At 49.2% G+C, this 18,961-nt stretch overlaps 1 protein-coding gene across 1 annotated transcript in view; it reads left to right on the forward strand.

The window, feature by feature from the left end:
- The window catches only part of PRRX1 (paired related homeobox 1), a 39,484-nt gene extending 28,252 nt beyond the window's left edge, over nt 1-11,232 (forward strand). Inside the window, exons 2-4 of the mRNA XM_032118251.1 lie at nt 2,448-2,689; nt 3,265-3,446; nt 7,654-11,232. Coding sequence (XP_031974142.1) covers nt 2,448-2,689; nt 3,265-3,446; nt 7,654-7,792 — 563 coding nt within the window. The 3' untranslated portion in view covers nt 7,793-11,232. The remainder of the gene's footprint in view (nt 1-2,447; nt 2,690-3,264; nt 3,447-7,653) is intronic.
- Nucleotides 11,233-18,961: the final 7,729 nt, after the last annotated feature.

Here is an 18,961-nt window from a genome sequence, read left to right on the forward strand (position 1 = left end):
GGGGGTGACTCACAGCCCTGCTCCATGCCAGCCGAGGCTGGGGGTGCTTTAGCCAGCGGTGACCCGGCCGTGAGTCACTCAGCGCGGACACTTTCCGTTCCTCGGCCCGGCTATTTTTGGGCGCAGTAATTACGAGGTGAGCTGTGAATCACCGGCGTCTCGATTTACGCCGGGAGGAAACCAGGCAAATTGTGCTAACGTGCTTGGCAGGGAGAAATTCTTGTTCTCCAGTGTTTTACAGATTTGGCCCTTCTTCTTGCTCCCCAGAGGGATGTGCTCACCCTTCCTCATGCGTAGCTGTCACGAAGGATTGAGCAACGGCCAGACGGCCTCAGGCTCGTGTTCCCTCCAGCCGGGTGTTGTCTTCTGGGCAGAAACTGATGCTTCAGAGGCCTGGATGGGATTCTGAAGGGGTTCCAAAGGCTTTTATTGATTTGTTCATACACTCTGCATAGGCAGGGTTTAGATTGGAAAATAGCATGAAATGGATAACTCTGAAGGAGGCCATGTTGACATTGGCCTCTTCAGCAGCTGGTCTTGCAATGTTTGTGGCGTTCGGAGGGACGTTTGTGCCCTTAGGCTCGTTTGCTGTGTTGTGTGGTGCACAGCGGCACAGCTGTGTCGAAACTCGCCAGCTGAGCCAGGGGGAAGTAACTGACCCTTGTTGAGAAGGGTTTGATGATGAGTCAAGGGAAGGACATGTAGGATTTTTCTCCTTCTTTATAGGGCAGTGACCCTGTGACAGCATTAAACCCCCCAGCAGGGAGAAATGTGTGCAGGGGGTTCTGCACAAGCAGCAGTTAAATCCCGTCCCTCTGCTCCACTGCTTTACTTCCCACCACCCAAGCTGATAGATTCACCTGAAGTCTTGCTTTAATTCCCTGGCATTCCTATGTGCATTTGTTTTTCTTGCACATTCCTGCCTCTGCCAGTCCCTTCCCAGCTCAGCTTTACGACTCAGTGTGCCTGTAAAAACTGGTCTCCAAACACTTCCTCTTGGATATGGGAAAACCAAGGGCGTATTTTTGCACCCAGGAATCCCCAGGCTGGAAAGAAGTCTTCTGGGGATCATCAGGCTGTTGGAGAAGGATTAGGGATGGAGGCACTGTAAACCTGCAGGAATTTGAAAACCCTACTTTAATTTAAGAGGAATGTCCTTTTGTTCCCAAGTGGATGGGCCTTGCTCCAAAGGCCTTCAGGTGCAGTAACTGGTACCATATGGTCTGTGAAAAGCAACACAAACAGGTGGTGAGGACAGCAACTGTAGACTTTAATTTCCTTGTCAGCCCCTCCCTGTGCCTAACATACCCCCTGGAGAGGAGGAGGATGGGGGAGCTGTCATATTTGTACATGGCAAAAGGAGTGACTGTTGAGGGGGTGTTCTCCAACTGTACATAGCAGGTCAAGCCCTGGGACTCTCCATGGTGAGACTGTCGCCTGGGCCAAGGTGTGCGGTGGTGAACTTAGAATATGATTCACTAGCATGTGCATTTTTATAGATTCAGGGATCAAAATACTTTAATGCTGACATGAATATTGGCTCAGATCCCCCCGGGTTAATCTGGGTGGTTTTGGTGGCACCCTACACACATGGAGCAGCTGAAGAGGGATGAGTGCAAGGCAGTGACATGCCCATCCTGCAGCCTGTGGGGTGCCCTTTCACAGTGCCAGCAGTGGCCTCCTGCCTCTGCAGGCTGGTGCCTTGCTCTCCCCTTCCTTTGGTGTGGCATCCTGTGGTAACTGAAGGGTTTGCTGGGCTGGGATTGGTGTGGTGGGTGAACATACTCTGGAATAGGAGATGTTGCTCTGCCAACAGCACTGGGAAAAGGAGAGCTGGTGCAGAGCACACACTTGTTCAGAAAAGCCATTTCATGGTTAGCTCAGCACTATGTTGCTCCAGTGACTGTAAGCACAGACAGTAGTGGTGTGATCCAGATGTATTGATTTATTGCCGAGTAAATGCAAACCAGGTACAAAACAATACATGCTCTTATGGGATGCGCGGGTGGTTGTTTAACACCTTGCTGGGCTGGGCAAGGCAAGGAGGATGCTGCAGAGGGCACAACTGTTCCTCAGTAATAGTATCCAACATGCTGTTACCCCAGAGAGCTGTATTATGTCACAGTAAGAGCAATCCTTGGAAACTTGAAGCCAAGAGAACAGGGCTTTGTGATTCTTTGGCGTGAGAAAAGATTTCCAGGATTATTGGGAATGGTAAGATGCATTTTGGGCTTTTTTTGTTGCTTTTCAGAGATAAGGAGGCTGAGACCTGGGGTAACGTGAGAGAGCTCGTACAAGTCTTACACAGTTGAGTTGGAAAATAAATGCTTGGGATGAGTGCACTTTTCCCCTCCTCTTTATATGGGGACTAACACAGTGTGGTTAATGTGTCGTGTTGAAATTGTGCAAGCCCCTTCCCAAGCCCTTTCTGTCCTGCAACCATTGAGGTTGTTCACTCCGTGGCTGTGGGCTCGTAGCTTTCTCACTTTTCACATCTCCAATTGTCTCTCCAGATGATCAGTTGAACTCAGAAGAGAAGAAGAAAAGAAAGCAGAGGAGGAACAGGACTACCTTCAACAGCAGCCAGCTCCAGGCACTAGAGAGGGTCTTTGAGAGGACACACTACCCCGATGCCTTTGTACGGGAAGACCTTGCACGCAGAGTCAACCTCACTGAAGCCAGAGTTCAGGTAATCCCACAGTTTATACCCAGGCACACCTCACCTGGGGGATCATCAGGCCACTCCAGTATGGCAGCAGGAATCCTTGAGGGCTGTATGGCACACTAGGGTCACCGAGCTCCTGGGTCATGCTGTACTGCAGCCGCAAGTGCACCATGCCTTGAGGAAGACTGCCAGGCCCGATCTGCCCCCACCATTTGCCACCTGCCCAGTCAGATGTGTCCATATGGCTCGTTCAAGGCCAAGGTGTTGAATGCACAGGCTGCTCATGTTATCTTGAGCTCTTAGCTTGCAAGCCTGCATCTTCTGAAGGTCAAAGCAGATCATGGAACATGAGTTGTACAGCACTCCCAGGCCTTGCTGCCATCAGCACAGGACAGACCCGTGCCCCTCAGCCAGTCCCTCACATGAGGGCTTTATCAGAGCAGGCATGAGGATTGTCTTGTCCTTAGGGTTCCCTGGGACAGGCTGGCCAAGCAGCCAGCTTTTGCAGAGCCTGCGGGGCACAGTGGCGTGGGGATGGGGCAAGTGTCACAGCAGAGCTGGTTGTGATGGTTGGTGAGTCTGTGCTCTTCCCCCTCCAGGTGTGGTTCCAGAACCGGAGAGCCAAGTTCCGCCGGAACGAGAGGGCCATGCTGGCCAGCAAGAACGCCTCTCTGCTCAAATCCTACTCAGGGGATGTGACCGCCGTGGAGCAGCCCATAGTACCTCGCCCCGCTCCAAGACCCACCGACTATCTCTCCTGGGGGACCGCCTCACCCTACAGGTGAGTGAATAACTCCACTGGATCGTCCCAAAAGTGGCCCTCAGACAGCTCTGGTGTACTCACATGGGGCATCTGGAGGATACAGCAGTCTGACCATCCCACTGGTTTTCCTTACCTGTTCCCACCCCACCCCATCTCATTGCCAGTTTTGCAGTGTGGTCCTGGCTCGGTATCTGGCAGCTTCTTTTCTGGTGGTCTCTCTCTGCAATTCAGGAATTTTTGAAAGAGACTCAGGCAGAAATACATGGAAACAGAAGGATTGCCCTAGTGCATCTGGTTTATAGCAAGGAAGAAACCTTTCCACAGGACACAGATCCAGGGGAGGGGAGGTCAGAGCACTTGGGGAGGCTCAGCCACTGCACAGTGGCCAGAAGAGGGAGTTCTGTGGCTGTCCCATGGCAGTCACTGCTTGGGATGTGCAAGGAAGGGCTGGGAACTTACTTCCTCCATGTGGAGCAGCGCTCAGCACTGAGCTGGTGAGCAGTTTCTTTCTACTGCCTGAGCACAAGTGTGTGTGTGAATGTTGTGCTGTGGTTTGCCTGCGTTAAGGGCCAGCTGACAGGCTGGTGTTCAGTGCCCACCTTCTGTGGTCGGTGCTGCTCAAAGGATGACAGGAAAGGAACGTGGATGTGGCAACCCCAGTCTCAAAGGATCTGGGATGTCCGTGCACATCACAGGCCTCCCTGTCCTTTCTGTGCGATTCCTGGCTCTGCAGGAACTGGGTGTGGATGCAAGATCCACAGGATGTGTTGGTTTGTGGGGAGCCAGCTGGCTCACAGGCAGTTAAAAATGAGGTTGGCGGGTGTTTTTTAGCACAGTGGCTTCATTGTTGGTCAGGACCGTGAAGCCTTTGGCTGGATTTCTTCCTGTTCATCTGGCCTGGACACAGCCAGCTTCCCACTGCCTTCCAGGAGCCACACCACACACAGGACCTCTCTTGCTCGGTCGCTTTGACCCTCTTTTTGCTCCAAGCATTGTTTGCACAGTAAGATCTGCAAACACATGGTCTTCCTGTTTGTTGCTTCAGTTCCATGGGGTCCTCCTCATCCACCCTGTATCTTCAGAAGAACAAGTCATAAATCCACACACTCCAGATATGGAAAAGGATGCTTTCGATGGCCACCAGCTTGGTCTTAGAGACAGCCCTTATCCTTTGCATTTTATCTGAGGACTGCTGTCTATCAAAATCCTTTTTTTTAGGGTTAAGGTTTTCTCCCTGTGAAGTGTTCCTTCGTGTAGCATCCTAGGGAGATGATCAGGGAAGGGAAGCAAGTTCCTTCCCCACCCCAGTGAGACTGTGCTGGTCTCAGTACCAGATCCCTACTGAATGCTCATGGCTTATTTCTACCTCTCACACTTCTAAAAATAGATTGTCCCTCCTGAGATGTTGTTTACACAGGGGGCTTCATAATCACTTCCAGAAGATCCTGCAAAGGTAACTTCCAAGGGCACACAGGGAAGGGCTGTCTGAGGTCACTTGGAGTGCCTGGGATGTACTAATGAGGAGAACAAGGGAGAAGGGTTGGTTTTTCAGCCCCTCAGGTCCAGGCTGTGCCTATCCATGATGCGAAGACACATCTTGCCCTTGTCTGAAGCCACAATGTTTCAGCAAAGACATTTGCAGCTTACACATCAAAGCAGGCTGGACTGCCACCCTCCCACTCCCCTGCACTGGCAGAGGAGCACAGCAGCTGGTTTCCACATCCATGTGGGATGCTCAGGACCCTCAGACACCCCATGCTCCCCAGGTTTTCTAATCCTGCTGATCATCTCTTGGCAATCCCATTCACCTTAAAGGGCCGGGTTGTTGCAGCCTCATTAAAGCTTTGCAGTGAGTAAGGTTATTAAAATATTGGACCCTTGGTGAAATAATACTGGAACACTCCAGCCATGTGGAGTGTTTGCATGGCCCTCTGCCCCCTCCCCATCTTCCCAGCATGCTGTACCAGTCCCTGATTAACAGCCACTCCTGGAGAGGGCTGAGAGCAGGGCCCAAAGCTGCGTGGCCAGGGCTGTTTTTGCTTTTAGATCTGGGAAAAGTTTTCAATCCGTGTGTTTATTCTCCAAACACATTCAGCCACAGGTCAGCCAAAGCTATTTGCAGATCTGTGTTACATAGACAGCCAAGTAGATACTATTATTTTTTTGAAGTTGAGAAATGTTTTGCTTAGGCATTTTTTAGCATAGATTCCTAAGAAAACAAGACTGGCAGTCACGCTGTCAGCCCGCACTTCCCACTCCAGCAACCTTTGACTCCATGGGCCATTGAAAGCCTTATTTGAAAGAAGGATTTTAGGCCTCAGAAACATGATGCTCCTCTGTGTTTCATGGAAGCAGACAGCTGAGTGGAGGAAGGAGATTTTTCTCTGCCTGAATGGGGTGGGAGGGAGGGGGCAACAGGGTGACTTCAACCCTTATTAGACCCTGGAGAGTGTCTGGAGCAGCCCTCAAGCTATTCTGATGTTTGGAGACAGCCTTCTTGTGCACTGCTCCTGATGGAATAATTTGTTTAAAGAGCACTTCTGGAGATTTTTGGTTTAGCAGGGATTTCACTTGGCATCAGTGAGATCATCTTCCCCATGCCTCTGGGGACCTGCAGTTTCAGCCCAGATTTGGCTGGCAACCTGGTTTTGAATGGGGACAGTTTACACCCCTGACTGAAAACTCCTATTTTACCTAGTTTAGAGTACCCCTGAAGCTCTCCAAATTTCTTCCAGCTCAAAAACATGGGAGAGATGCACCTTATAGAAGCAGGTGGGAATGGGGGCTTAAGTAGCTACCAGCTTTACACCTTGTGGGACTTCGCACACTCCTGCAGGCAGCACTTAGCCTCTCCCATTGCTGCTGTGAGGTGTGAGGAAAGCGACCAGCCCAGCCATGGAGAGGGAACTGAGGGGATGCAGATGGCTGAGAAGAGCTCCAGAAACACACATCCATGTGTCCTGGACGCTGGTGAAATGCAGATATTCCCTGGTATAGATCTTCTGGAGGCTGAGGATTCACACAACACTGGGTGGCAAATAAACTCCTGGGAGGTCAGAGATGCCACCAGTACTCTGGCGTGAGCAGGCACAGCTCCAGCCTGGATCTGTTGAGCAGGTGCCCATGTCCCTCCAGGGAGATTTGCTGTTGCAAAGGCTTGTCCAGTTGTGGAGGTCAGTGCTGGAAGATTTTTTTTTTAAGACAGAAAAAGGAAAAGACAAGAAGGAAAACAACCCAACCCATGTTGGTTTTTTGGGCTGTGCATGGAGCAGAGCATTTCCCAGAGCCTCAGCCGTGAGCCACCTGGGTAGGCAGATGGAAAAGGTCAGCACCAGAGCCAAGCTCACCTCCAGCAGAGCATTTGGGGGTTCCTTCTGAACACTCTGTGTTAAATGGGCACCTCTAGATCATGTGGTGCTTTTCAACTGGTTTTGATCTGTGGACCAATGTACAGGAAATGCAGCAGGTCAAATACTTTGCTGAGTTTAGGGAGTTACAGGGGGAGTTGCTTTTCACAGAAACCCATGGGACACATGGATTAAACAAGTTTACTAGTGGTCTGGAAAGCAGATTTGCAGATTTTTTGGTAGGATAAGAAAGGAGTCGGAGATCTTTGTTCAGCCTCTGCTGTCAGAAGTGATGTTTTTCATGAAAAAAGTCGCGGTTTGAAGGGAGAAAAAGTAGCTTATGTTTTGGGTTTTTTCCTTCAGCCTTTAGGACACGCTCTTTATAATCAGCTGAAGTTTTGAGGGGAAAAAAATGTGGAAATTTTCATTCCAAAAGGCTGAAACCAAAAAACATCACAATTGTTGAAACGGGTTTTTCCCAGAGTGTTTCTTTAATGTAACATGTGTTTCAGAAGTGACGTGATTTCACAGGCTGTAAAACCAGCAATTGGTCTCATCAAAAAGACATTGCTTCCAGTGGGAATACTTTTAAGGACAATGGTCTAACTGACAGGCTGACTTCATTGTAAACCTTTTTGGGTTAGAAAATAGGAAGTAGAAATTTTCCTGTTGACTTCAACTAGCTTTGGCATTGCGTGAGTTTGAACTGCAGCGGAAAGATTTACCAGGGTGTTAAATACAGGGGAGTGGTAATTCCCTGCTGACACCAGGAATGCATCCCACAGGTATGGAAAAACCAGGGTTTAGGCTCTGGTGGTGAGTGTCTGCTGTGGTGTGGAGGCCACGTCTGATGTGATGTTTCTCTTTCCACCCCTCAGTGCCATGGCGACCTACTCCGCCACGTGTACCAACACCAGCCCGGCGCAGGGCATGAACATGGCCAACAGTATTGCCAACCTGAGACTGAAGGCAAAGGAATATAGTTTACAGAGGAATCAGGTGCCCACAGTCAATTAACGACTGGAGGCAGCTGCCTTGCAGAAGGAGAAAACACAACAGCACCCGTCCTGCTTCGCAACTTGTCTGTGCTGAAAGAAAAAAAAGAGAAGAGAAAAAAAAAAACTTAAAAAGAAAAGAAAAAAACAAAAAAAAAAAGAAGAAAAAAAAGCCAACCCTCACCTAGGACTGAACACAGGGAGCAAACCGAACCTGTGAGTGACAAGGTTCCTCCTTCCTTTTGGGATAATGCCACCATTTTTTTTTTTTGTTATTGTCGGGTTTATTGCTTCTGCTCAATATACTACGAGCTTCTTCAGTAAAGGACAGTCTCACCCTTGCTGGTGTCCATTTTTGTACGGGACTGCAAAAAGAAACGTCTGCCAATCTCAGCCCATGAACAAGTCCCACCACCACCATGCTGAGATGCAAAGCTTGCTCCTCTCCCCGCTACCCCAGCTCACCCTAGAAGAAGAATTTGTTTGGTCACCACTTTCCATTATATCCACCCGACCCTCATCCCTCCAGTCCCTTGTGCCACAGAGGCAGCACATTCCTATTAGTCTGTGAGAAGTCCATTAATGCAACAAGATGGATTCATCCTGTTTGAGTTGCCTGGAAAACCTCCTTGGGCTCCACAGAGCTCCATTGTTTTGTTGAGTATTCACAGCACCGCTGCCTCGAAAAGCCAAAGAAGAGAGAAAAGCCGATGTGGGTGTGTGAGCAGGGAGAGCGTAGCAGGGGGATCTCTCTGTAGTGCCAAGAATAGGACTGTCAGGACACTCCTTTCTATGCCTTACAGTTTGTGCCACAGGGAAAGGCGTTGTCCAGATGCATTTGTTTTATATATACTGTATATATTTATATATATAAGATAATACATGCAAGCTTGGTTGGTGTTTTTTATTAAACAAAATAAAATCCATTGAAAACGTTCAGGGTGTTTGTGCTGCATCCAGGTGGAGCTGTGCATTGAAATTCCAGCCACAGCCTCTCTCACCCTTGTCAGAGCTCCTCCCTGCTCCCTCCTCCCTTGGGCAGCACTGAAAAGGCAGCTCATGTCCTCCCGTGAGAAACCCCAAAGAAGTGGTGCTGGAGGGAGCCACACTCCTTTGCAGATTTTCCCCATGGGAAGCTTCACAGAATACAAGGATCTCCTCTCCAGTCAGACAGGTTCAAGTGGCTCTTGGGAACATGCAAGAGCATCCCACCAAAGATCCTAGTTCCCATAACACTGCTCAGTAAGGCTTGCCCTATAACCTTAACCATTTTCCCTACTTGCTGTCCTCCCTCCGGGCTCTGGAAACCTAATTAGGACCTAATTTATTTATCTCCATGAAGAGTAGAGGAGATGCAGCCCAAAAGGAATTTCTTCCACACAAACATCCTGAGGAAATTAGGATTTTTCTTGTTGCTGGTGGTACCTGCCTCTCACATTTGTGGGAGGAAGGGGTTTATTTATGACAAATAGCACTTGTGTCCAAACTGAGATGGACTTTGCCATGGAATAGTCCCACTGAAGGCAGCAGAACTACTCCATGGTCCAGGTTGGACCATAGGGGAAGGAGAATGAAGCTCAGTCATGAGAAATACTTCTGGTAGAGTGGCTTAGATCTTCATCCTGGTGTTTGCTGCAGACACACTGGGCATATGTTGATGTCTGACAGTGGGCTTTGATAGTCTAAAACAGCATGTTGCAGGAAATGAGAATTAAACCTCTTCAAAATGTAGGTGAAAATTAAACTGGCAGAGGGTGAATGGAAATCCAGCCAAAATATTTGAGCTAGCACTAGGAAAAAAGCCCCAAACCCAAATTGGAGTAAGTTGTGCCTGTGATTGTATGCATTGCTGCTGGATTTTTTTCCTCCCTGCATGGGTGTTTTGGAGGGATAAAGCCCTAATTGTGATCAGGACAAAAAGCTGAAAGACACAGGCAGAACACCAGGGAAAGGGAAGCTGGGCAAGCATTGTGTTTTAAGAAATCCATCATGTTCTGTTTGATCCCTTTTCTTGGCCACCTGCAGTCTAGAGAACCTAACATGTATAAATCAAAATATTTCTGTGATGAGTAGCGTGGGTCCAGCTCCCAGAGCCAAGTGATCATGTTGGAAATCTCAGCCTGCACTTAGAAACTCACTCCTGCTTCCTGTGCCTACACAAACACACAAACTATTGAAGAATGTGGTCAGAAAGGATCCGGTGCCATGTAACATTACTCAAAGGTTGAACTGGTTGTTGAGTACCTAAAGCTGGTGCTCTCCACTCTCCTTGCCCTGCTGTCCTCCTCCACAATCCACCAACATTCCAGCAGTGACAGCAGCCTGGATGAATTCCCCTGTGGTGGCCTGAGTGCTCACCCTGGAGTTTCAGCTCTTTCCTTCAGTGTCTTGCTGGCCTGTAGCTTTCCCCCAGTCTTTGCTCACCTTTACTGCAGTAGAAAAAGCACCTTGAGCAGCGTTTTTTGTTGTCTGTGTAGGGACACCTCTTTCTGAGGTTAGCAAGGAGGCAGTTCAGGGAGCATGGAGCTCGTGGTGCCCTGCTATCCATCTGTGGACCAAGATCTCCATCCCCACACGATGAGGTTTACATGAAGGGGCTCACATAAACACCTGTGCAAGCCCCTGTTCAGCCTCCTCACTTTATTTGTGTGAGGAATTGAATTGTCTGGCACAGGGCTGCTCCTGCAGGAAGGATGTGGAAGCTTTTGCGCTTCCAGTTTGAGTTGGGTCTTGCTTTGGGTCGGGCTGCTTGGTCAGGGATGCCACCACAGCTGACTGCTGCCTTCAGTCAGTTCAGAGAAGACCTTTACATCCCCTTTGAGCTGGGTGATGGGTGACCCAATGTTGCTTTGTTTACATGGATTTACTTAACAGAGTCCAGCTGGATGAACAGACAGCTTGTGGTGTTTGTTTCTTAATTGCTGATGACCTCAGCCAACAGATAGCAACTTGTTGTCGATCAAGCCAAAGTGAAATTTTATGATTGTTTATGTTTAGTCTGTATTTTATTAAAACATGTAAATATATGTGCAAATCAAGGGCTTTATCCTCAAAGCATGGAGTTCTCCAGGGTTTCAGTATATTTTCAGTTGAAGTGCTAGGGAGTTGCCACGGTTACCACAGTTACCATTAAGTTTGGGTACCATTCGGGGAGAAAATGTATCTTAAGGCATTTTCCTCTTGCCTGCTCTGTACAAACACTATTTTCTCAGGCTCCCACTTTTTTAACAGAGAAGTAGGTGACTGGTTCCCTCAAAGTGGGAATTTTGAGCAAGACAGGGATGGATGATTGACGAGGCTGTTAGAGCTTGACGCGTGAAGCCACGGGATTTCCAGATGGAAGTGTATCCTGTAAATTATCTCTTGCTTTGTGATGTAAAATGTACAGTGTTTGCACTAGAATAGAAATGATCATTTTCAATAAAAGGGGGAAGAGACTCCCCAATCCTTTCTATAAGCTGCCACACCTGTGTCACGTGTTGCTGCCCCGAGGTGTCCTACACTGTTGGCTGGGGTTGGGAACTCTCTGGAGAGTAGGGGGAAAACAGGGGGACTGGAGCCAGTGGAGCAGGGCTTGGGGCTGCTGTGCAGCTCATCAGGGGGACCACAGAGAGAGCCTTGCAGAGATAGGGACCCCTCTGCAGCATGTACAAGCCATAGAGTCAAAGATGGTCCAGACCCCTGCCTGAACCACGGGATCCTTCTGCCAGCAGAGACAGCTGCACGTTCAGCAGCAATGTAAGGCAGGAAACATCCACAAAGCCTTCTCCTAGAAGAGATGATGTTCAGGAAGAATCAAGGTACACCCATGGCTTTGTCTGCAGCTCCTTATACCCCACCAGGCTGGTGAGACACCAGGTGGGCCTGAATATGGGGCAGAAGGGGAGCAGAGGGGTCTCCGTTCAGAGAAGGAAGGTGAGGGAGGGATAGACATCCCCATGTGGGTGCTGGGGATGGGTGACCAGCAGGGAAGGAGGGAAAGCAAGGAATGACAAGAGCTAAAGGGTTGAGTCCCATCACCTGTGCAGGAGTGAACAGAGCTGGGCTCAGCAGGAAAATCCCTCCACTGCAAAGCAAGGCAGGTGGTCTGAAGGAGCTCAGAGGGTCTTCAGGACTAATTAGCGAAGACTGTTAAAGTAGGGGTGGCAGTAGTGCTGCAGGGCTGTTTTTGCCTCCTGGAGATATGGAGCTGGGCTGGAATTGGTGAGTTGTGCTCAGTGCTTGGGTCTCTGCTCGGAGCTGTGGTTGGGTGGGGGGAGATGCTGGGGGTCTGGGGCTGGTGGCCTTCTGCAACTTCCCTTCTTTGTTACTAAGTCATTAATTCAGATTAGAGCCAACTGTTGGGAATCTGGAGTGTGTCTGAGTTGGCATCCTGTTTCCCTGCTGATCTGGCTTCTGACCCTCCATGGGCAGTTAAATTTCAGCAGGGCAGTCCCTGGAAAGACCCTGCTAAGGGGAGATGGGTATATCTGCAAGGCCCTCAGCAGTCAGCCAAGCTTGCATTCCTTGCAAAGCTGATTATTCACTCCTCTGAAGCTGAAATAATAATAATATCACCCTCTTGCTTATTATTTCTTGGTTGCCAAAAGAAGTAGGCTTGTAAATAGCATCACTTTCAAGTTGATTTTGAGACTAGAGTGGTTTAGAGTGAGTTCAGAAAAGCTTTGATGTCCATCCAGACCTGCAGCCAGCTCCTCTGAGCTGCATTTGGGCAGGTGTCCATCTCCTGGCCTGGCACTGCTGTGCTGTAACTCCTCACCTGATGGCTCCAGCTCTCAGTTGGGATTGTCCAGCAGGATCACTAAAAACTAGGGCACAAGCAGGGTGTGGCAGCCTCCCCTCACCCAGCTTCTGCAGGTATCTCCTGACCATACACTGCACAGCTGTAGTGTTCCCACCATGGGAGCAGACACTTAATGGACTGGGGCTTCTGCTTTATAGGAAAGCCACATCTCCTGCTCATGTCTCAGCGACAGGAAAGCCCCTGGGTATCTCCATGCCTGAGGGTTTGCCAATGGGGGCTTTACTGCTCACCCTTTCCCCTTGTGCCCCTCCAGTGAGATCCCAGGTGAGCAGGGGCAGATGCCCAGCAGCTTGGTTGGGTCTCTGCACTGCTCCTGGGTTCACCTTCTTGTCCTTTGCAGCTTTCCCACCAGTTGTTTTTCTGCCCTTCAGCTGCCTAAAACACCTCTTACTTTGTCATCTTCTCATCCTAACAATGCCTTTCAGCCAGCTGTGGCTCAAGTGGGTTATTCTGTGTCTCTGCCTGCTCGGGAAGCAGCAAAATTCAGGAGAACAGAAGGAGTGGAGAAACCCCATCTCCTTTCACAAGCCAGGAGGACCTGTGTCTTCTACCAGCAGATGGTCAACATATGCAGTGTACACTCAAGGGGGTTCAGAAATCAGGTCTTGCAAAAAAAGTCTCTGGGAGGGAAGGCAGGCAGGCCAGCAGTCACTTTTGGGGTGCTGGAGAGGATCATATGCTGTGTCCAAACCTCCTTCCATGCCTCTGATGGCTGTTGTGGGGTAGGAGAGCATCTCTGGGGCTGCTGGGATCAGAGCACCCTGGGTGGGGGAACTCTGGAAGGCTGTGGTGTCATCCAAGAGCCAGGTGTTGATCCTGAAATAACATTGAAAGGTAAGGGAGTGTCTCCTTCCAAGGTGGGGCTGGGTTGTGCCTTGTCCTTCCCTGCAGTCTCCCAGTCCACACATTGGGAGTCCTGAGGGCAGTACTGGGATGGGGCCCCAAGGTCTCTAGCTGTGAAAATAAAGCTCAAGTGACTTTGGTGGGGCAGGGGGATTGACAGCTCCATGCCATAGCAGGGAAAGGTGCTGTGGGAGTTAACAGCAGGCTGAAGGATGACAAATGGCAACCGGCACCTTACAATGTCTCATCCTTTTTTTTTTAAATAACTTTTTAAAGATCAGAGTTACTCTTTCCAACGTCTTGGCCAAATTTTGCTCTCTGTCTAGCTGGAGTCCCTCAGCAGGCTTGGACAGACACTGTTTTCCTTTTCTTGCTACCTCTGCCTGTCCAAGTGATGCCAGAGGTTGTCTCACAGCCGCTGTTTTCCAGCCCAGAGGTGGTTTCAGAGCAGGGCCAGGCGGAGCCCTCCTTTCGAATGGGAGGTGCTAAAACTAGCCAGGCTATAAACCCATCTTGGGACCCCACCAAGCACCACATTTCAGTGGCCAGGTGGTGGGCTTGGTCCCACTTGCCCAAAAAGCTGCTGTGTGAAGGAGATGAGCGCTCTCCATGGCCACCCCCAAGGAGCAGAGGAGGTGGTGAGCTTTCCTCAAGGTGAGAATGGGACCATGGGGGTTTCTCACTCCCCAGAGGAGGAGCTCAGGTGAGAGCTGTCCTGCCTGGGAAGGCTTAGCACAGACCAGCATGTTCAACCAGGGGATGAGCCAGGTCCATTCCACACTGGAAGGAGGTGACTCCCACAGCTGGTGTTGACTGCACCCCACAGAACTGCCCAACTGTTGTAGCAGTGCAGGCAGAAATGGTTTCTGGAGCAGCTATTCTGGGGAGTCTTCAGCAGACATGTGGGTTGACGTGGCTGAGCTGAGGCTGGTCCTACTTCTGACCTGGGAACTGAACTATTTTCAAGTCAGCCCCATCATTTCCTCCCTTGCCTCAGCAAAAAGATGGGAGTCTTGTAGATACAGGACCCTCAGGGAACTGGGATATCTTGGAGGAGAGCTGAGCTCTTTCTCATCTGGCTCATGAGGACTGGATGGGACAAGGAGCATGGGAACTCTGCCATGTGTCCCCTCTTGCTGTTACCTCCCACCAGCAAACCAGTATCTTGTGGGAATCTCCAGCCCATCCTTGGAGGGGTGGGACAGCAGCACCTCCCTGAACTGGCTGCAGGACAAAGACCTTCTGGACCATGTTAAGTCCTTATCTGAGAGGCAAGTACAGCTTTCCAGGCTGGCAGAAGATTTGTTGCCGTGGCTGAAGGCTGTATCTAAAGCTGGTTGAAAAATGGAGTTTCTTTTCCTGTGGCAGCTTCCAAGATTTACGTATTTGACTTTGTCCCAAATCAGGCCGAGGAGTGGAAATCTCTAAAAATACTGCAAGGAAAATGCAAATATGCGCAGGCATGGCAGGAGAGCTGACACGATAGATTTTCCAGCCTTGCTGAAGTGGAACATGTTGAGCCTTGGGAAAACACACTCCAAGAAGACTGTTGCATTTCAGCAATGTCTGTCTTTGTGCCCCAAGTGAAGCGTCCAAGTGGGATGCTCCACATCCTGAGCTTGGCAGGACCTAGGCTGTTTTCTGTGTTGTAGGCCAGTTCTAGGTGTCTCCTCTGACTGCACAGTGAGCCCTGGGGTCAGCCCAGAAAGTGGATCTTCACAGGAATTGTGTGCACAGTCAAAACAGCTTTGCAAATTCAAGGACAACCCATGTCCCTGCTCCATGCCTATCACCCAGCTCTTTTAAGGCCACGATGACCTCACAGTGCTATCTGGACTGAGACTCAGGGCAGGAAGAGCAGAAACCCAGGAGACTGGGCTGCCCAAAAGCAGAGGAACCTGGGCTGGGAGTCATGGTGATGTGCTAACTGCTTATTTTGGCAATGCATAATATTATTTCTTTTTCTTTCCCTTTGCAAAACGTTTGTCAAGGTTGGGTTTCACGGATGGAATGCAAATGTCCAAGAGGATTTTCAGAGGTAAATGGGAGAATCCTTCCAATACAATGGCTTGCCTGCCACAAGAGGCCAGAGGTGAAGGTCCTGATGCAGCACTGATGCATCTCCAACACCACAGGGTGACTTCTCCCTCCTCAGTCTGCATCTGGTGGAGGGCAGCTGTGGCCAGCCTCACTTTACCAAGGACAGCTTGCTGGCCAAACATGGCATCTTGGAATAATAAATAGTAATAATCTGTCTTTGATTTCACCTCCCTTTTTTTAGTGATGAATGGCTTCCATCACCACACGTGGAGGAGAAGCAGCTGCTGACGGGGGGCAGGGTGGTTTCTCCAGGGTTTATTGTTTTAATCATGGCCTGAGTGAAAGTGACAGCCTGAAGACGAAGTATCTGCTGAAAGGAAATCATAACTCTGGGTGACTCCACTTAGCTCCACGCCTATTAAGAACTTATTTTTGTTGGACTCTGAAGAACACGATTTCAACCAACTATGCACTTAAATGCCACTTTCTGTCTGTGTTAATGCTGTTGGGTTTGCAGTGTCTCTGGTGCCTGTGTTGGGAGCTCTTAACCCAACCTGGAGACTTCTCTTGGAGCCCCTCCAGCCTTGCCAGGTATGGTTTTTTGGTAGATCTGTGCTGCACTAAGGAATGGAAGCCATGACACTGAATAGGGCTTTACCATCCCAAAGGGGACAAGGTAGAAAAGATGGTGGGTATGAGGTCTGCTCCCTGTTCCAGGGGAAGGACCCTCCCAGTGGGGCAGAAGGACAGCAGCAAATGGGGGGGATGCACTGGGTGACACCTGGGCAACTCGCATCCACCTGGTGGCCATCCTCACTGGACACCTCTTTCTGTGCCCAAGCTCTCATGTCCCTTTCTGGATGTCTGCAGTGCTCAGCACAACAAAATCCTGCTCTTTTCCCACTGCTGGCCCAGAGCCAGCACCAAAAAGTGTATTTTGGGGCACACAGAATGTCATGTCATGTCCTGATGATGATGATGGTCTTGGTGCAGTGAAGCTGTAGATGGATGGAAAGCAAAGAAGTTGGTCTACAATGGGCATGGTCATCCCACTGCCCCCCCACCATACTGGGGCTCCTGCTCATCCTCTCCCCGTGGCACAGATGGAGTTAAACATTCCATGTTGTTGCAATGTGTTCCAACTGGTGCATCTTGTATCCAAGCACCAGGAATATGGGGGAGAACAGTTAAAAATAGCATCTTCCAATGTTCCTGGAAAAAAAAAGTGTTCTCATGTGCTCTGCTGGCTGCAGCTGCTGTTATGAAATAAAACATTTCCCATCAACAGTTATTGGCCTTGGAGCCTGGGCTGCGATGCTGTTTATTAGAGTAAGAGTAGTTATCAAGAATGAAAGAGCATTAGAATAGAAAAATCAGCAAAGTTATTACTTTCCTAATTAAAAAAAACACATTGTAGGCCACTAATGGTGGCAGGAGGGGTGCTCTCCTTGCCCTGCATGGGAACCCTGGCACAGCCTTCATGCTGTGGTCAATCTTCAGCCCCTGATGTCCCAGTGCAGGGACTGAGGTGGCACAGGGAGGGTGTGGATACCCCTGCACACAACCCGAGGAAGCTGTTCATGTAAAGGTGAGTCCCACAGAACAGCTCTTCCTTCCAGGAGGTGGCATTGCTGCATATGTGCAACCTAAAGTGAATTTTGTTGCATGTGCTGGATTTATTGAAACTAACAGGGAGAAGGTGCTGAACAATAATGCTGCTTTCTCTCTGTGTTTTTTGTCCACCTTTCTTCATTAAAAAAAATGAACTGGAGGGAATTGTTAAGAGAAGAAAAAAAAAATGTTTTTCCTGGCCAAAAAATACACTGAATAAATACATCCAACATCTTTCAAGAGAAGACTGAGCATGTGAACACCTCCTCCAAAACTCTTATGCACTCACATGTTACTATTTCAATGAGTTCTAACACTCACAGTTTATTTGATGCTGTGTGATGCTGCCTGTGCTTGTTTTTCCTGGGATATTGTCAAGGTATGGGTCATTAAAAAAGCAAAGCTTTAACATGCTGGTGTACTGGCCAGGATGGCAGCAGGGTTTCCGTGTCTTGTTATGAATGAGTAGCACAGGAACGCACCCTTGGTTATTAATGGCAATTCCCATGAAAACGATTAGCTGGATGGAGCTGAGTGTCAGAGTGTGTCATTTGTGATCCCAGAGAGCACCTGCTCCTCCTGCTGCTAGAGCCTGCTCAGAGCAGTTGATCCAAGAACTGGGCAGCAGGGAGAGAGATTTTAACTTTTTGATACCCTCTCACTGGTTTTTTTGGTCATTCATAGGAGATGAGCATTGCTCTATTCCATCTCTCATCATTTCAGGAATGCGTGCATCCATCCTGATGTGGTGTGGATGTACTCAGTCACACAACAGAGTTTTTTCCTCCCAGGTGAGCTCTGACATCTGAGTGAAGGGTATCTAAGTATCTGAAAAATTCTGTAACTAGTGAGTGCTACTCTCAAGCCAAAGGGTTTTTGAATAGATTAGCCAGAGCATGTCCTGGTCTCCTCTTGATGAGGCTGAATTGATCATGGTGCTTCTTCCTTACAGAAAAACCTGTGCTGTTGTTAGCACAAATAAAGACCAGACTCATTCTGATAACTGCCAGGAGTGAAACATTTAAAGCTAATTTGATTCTCATCAAACTTGCCCCATTTTATTCAGTCTCTATGAGAGCTGGAAAGGAAAGGTGATGCAGCTCCCAGCACTGGTTCTTCAGGTCAGCAGTTCCAATGCTGTGCTCTGGAGCCTTGTTTCTCCCTCCAGCACCTGCTTCTTGGAGTATGAATCACTTTAATACAGTTATTTTAATCACATGAATCTTGTTTGTGATGTATATCTAGGCTGAGACCCAGGAGGGAACAATTTCAACCCAAAGAGGTTTGTCTTAGAAAGGACATTTTCTGTTGAAGTTCAAAGAAAATCAATGCTCCAGAGCTCTCCCAGTGGAGAGAAAGTTCTCCTGAACTTGCTGGACATGGGGATTTGTTCGTAGCCAGCATCCCCTGGGAAAGGCCAGACACAGTGGACCTGTCAGACCAGGACTGCTCTGAAAAGCCACCTGCAACACTGAATTTATGTTTGTTTGTGATGCAGCTTGTCCCAAACTCCTATAGTTTGCACTTAAACAGCAGAGCTGTGAAATGTTTGGAGTGCTTTTGGGATATATAGTCCTTCTCCATCTCTTGGAAGTGGATGTCCTGTACTCCCACTGCTACTTCCTGGGTTTCATCCTTGCTCCAGGCATCCTGCTGTTACTTTCAGGCTCTCACTGATGGCTGGTTGCGATCCTTTGCAAGGAAGCAGCAAGGTCCCCACTGGCATCTTCCCAGAGAGTGCACGAGGTGGGTGATGGGGATGGGCTCTTTCCTGGGGCTGGGCCATGGTGGGTCCCATGCCGCCCTTCCTTGCCTGTCACAGAGCAGGAAGGAGGGAAGCACGTTCCAAAATGCTTTCCATCGTCAGGCAGCTCCCTTAGCCCTCGTGTTTAG

The sequence above is a fragment of the Corvus moneduloides genome, chromosome 9 (genome assembly GCF_009650955.1).
Source record: "Corvus moneduloides isolate bCorMon1 chromosome 9, bCorMon1.pri, whole genome shotgun sequence".
Lineage (NCBI taxonomy): Eukaryota > Metazoa > Chordata > Aves > Passeriformes > Corvidae > Corvus > Corvus moneduloides.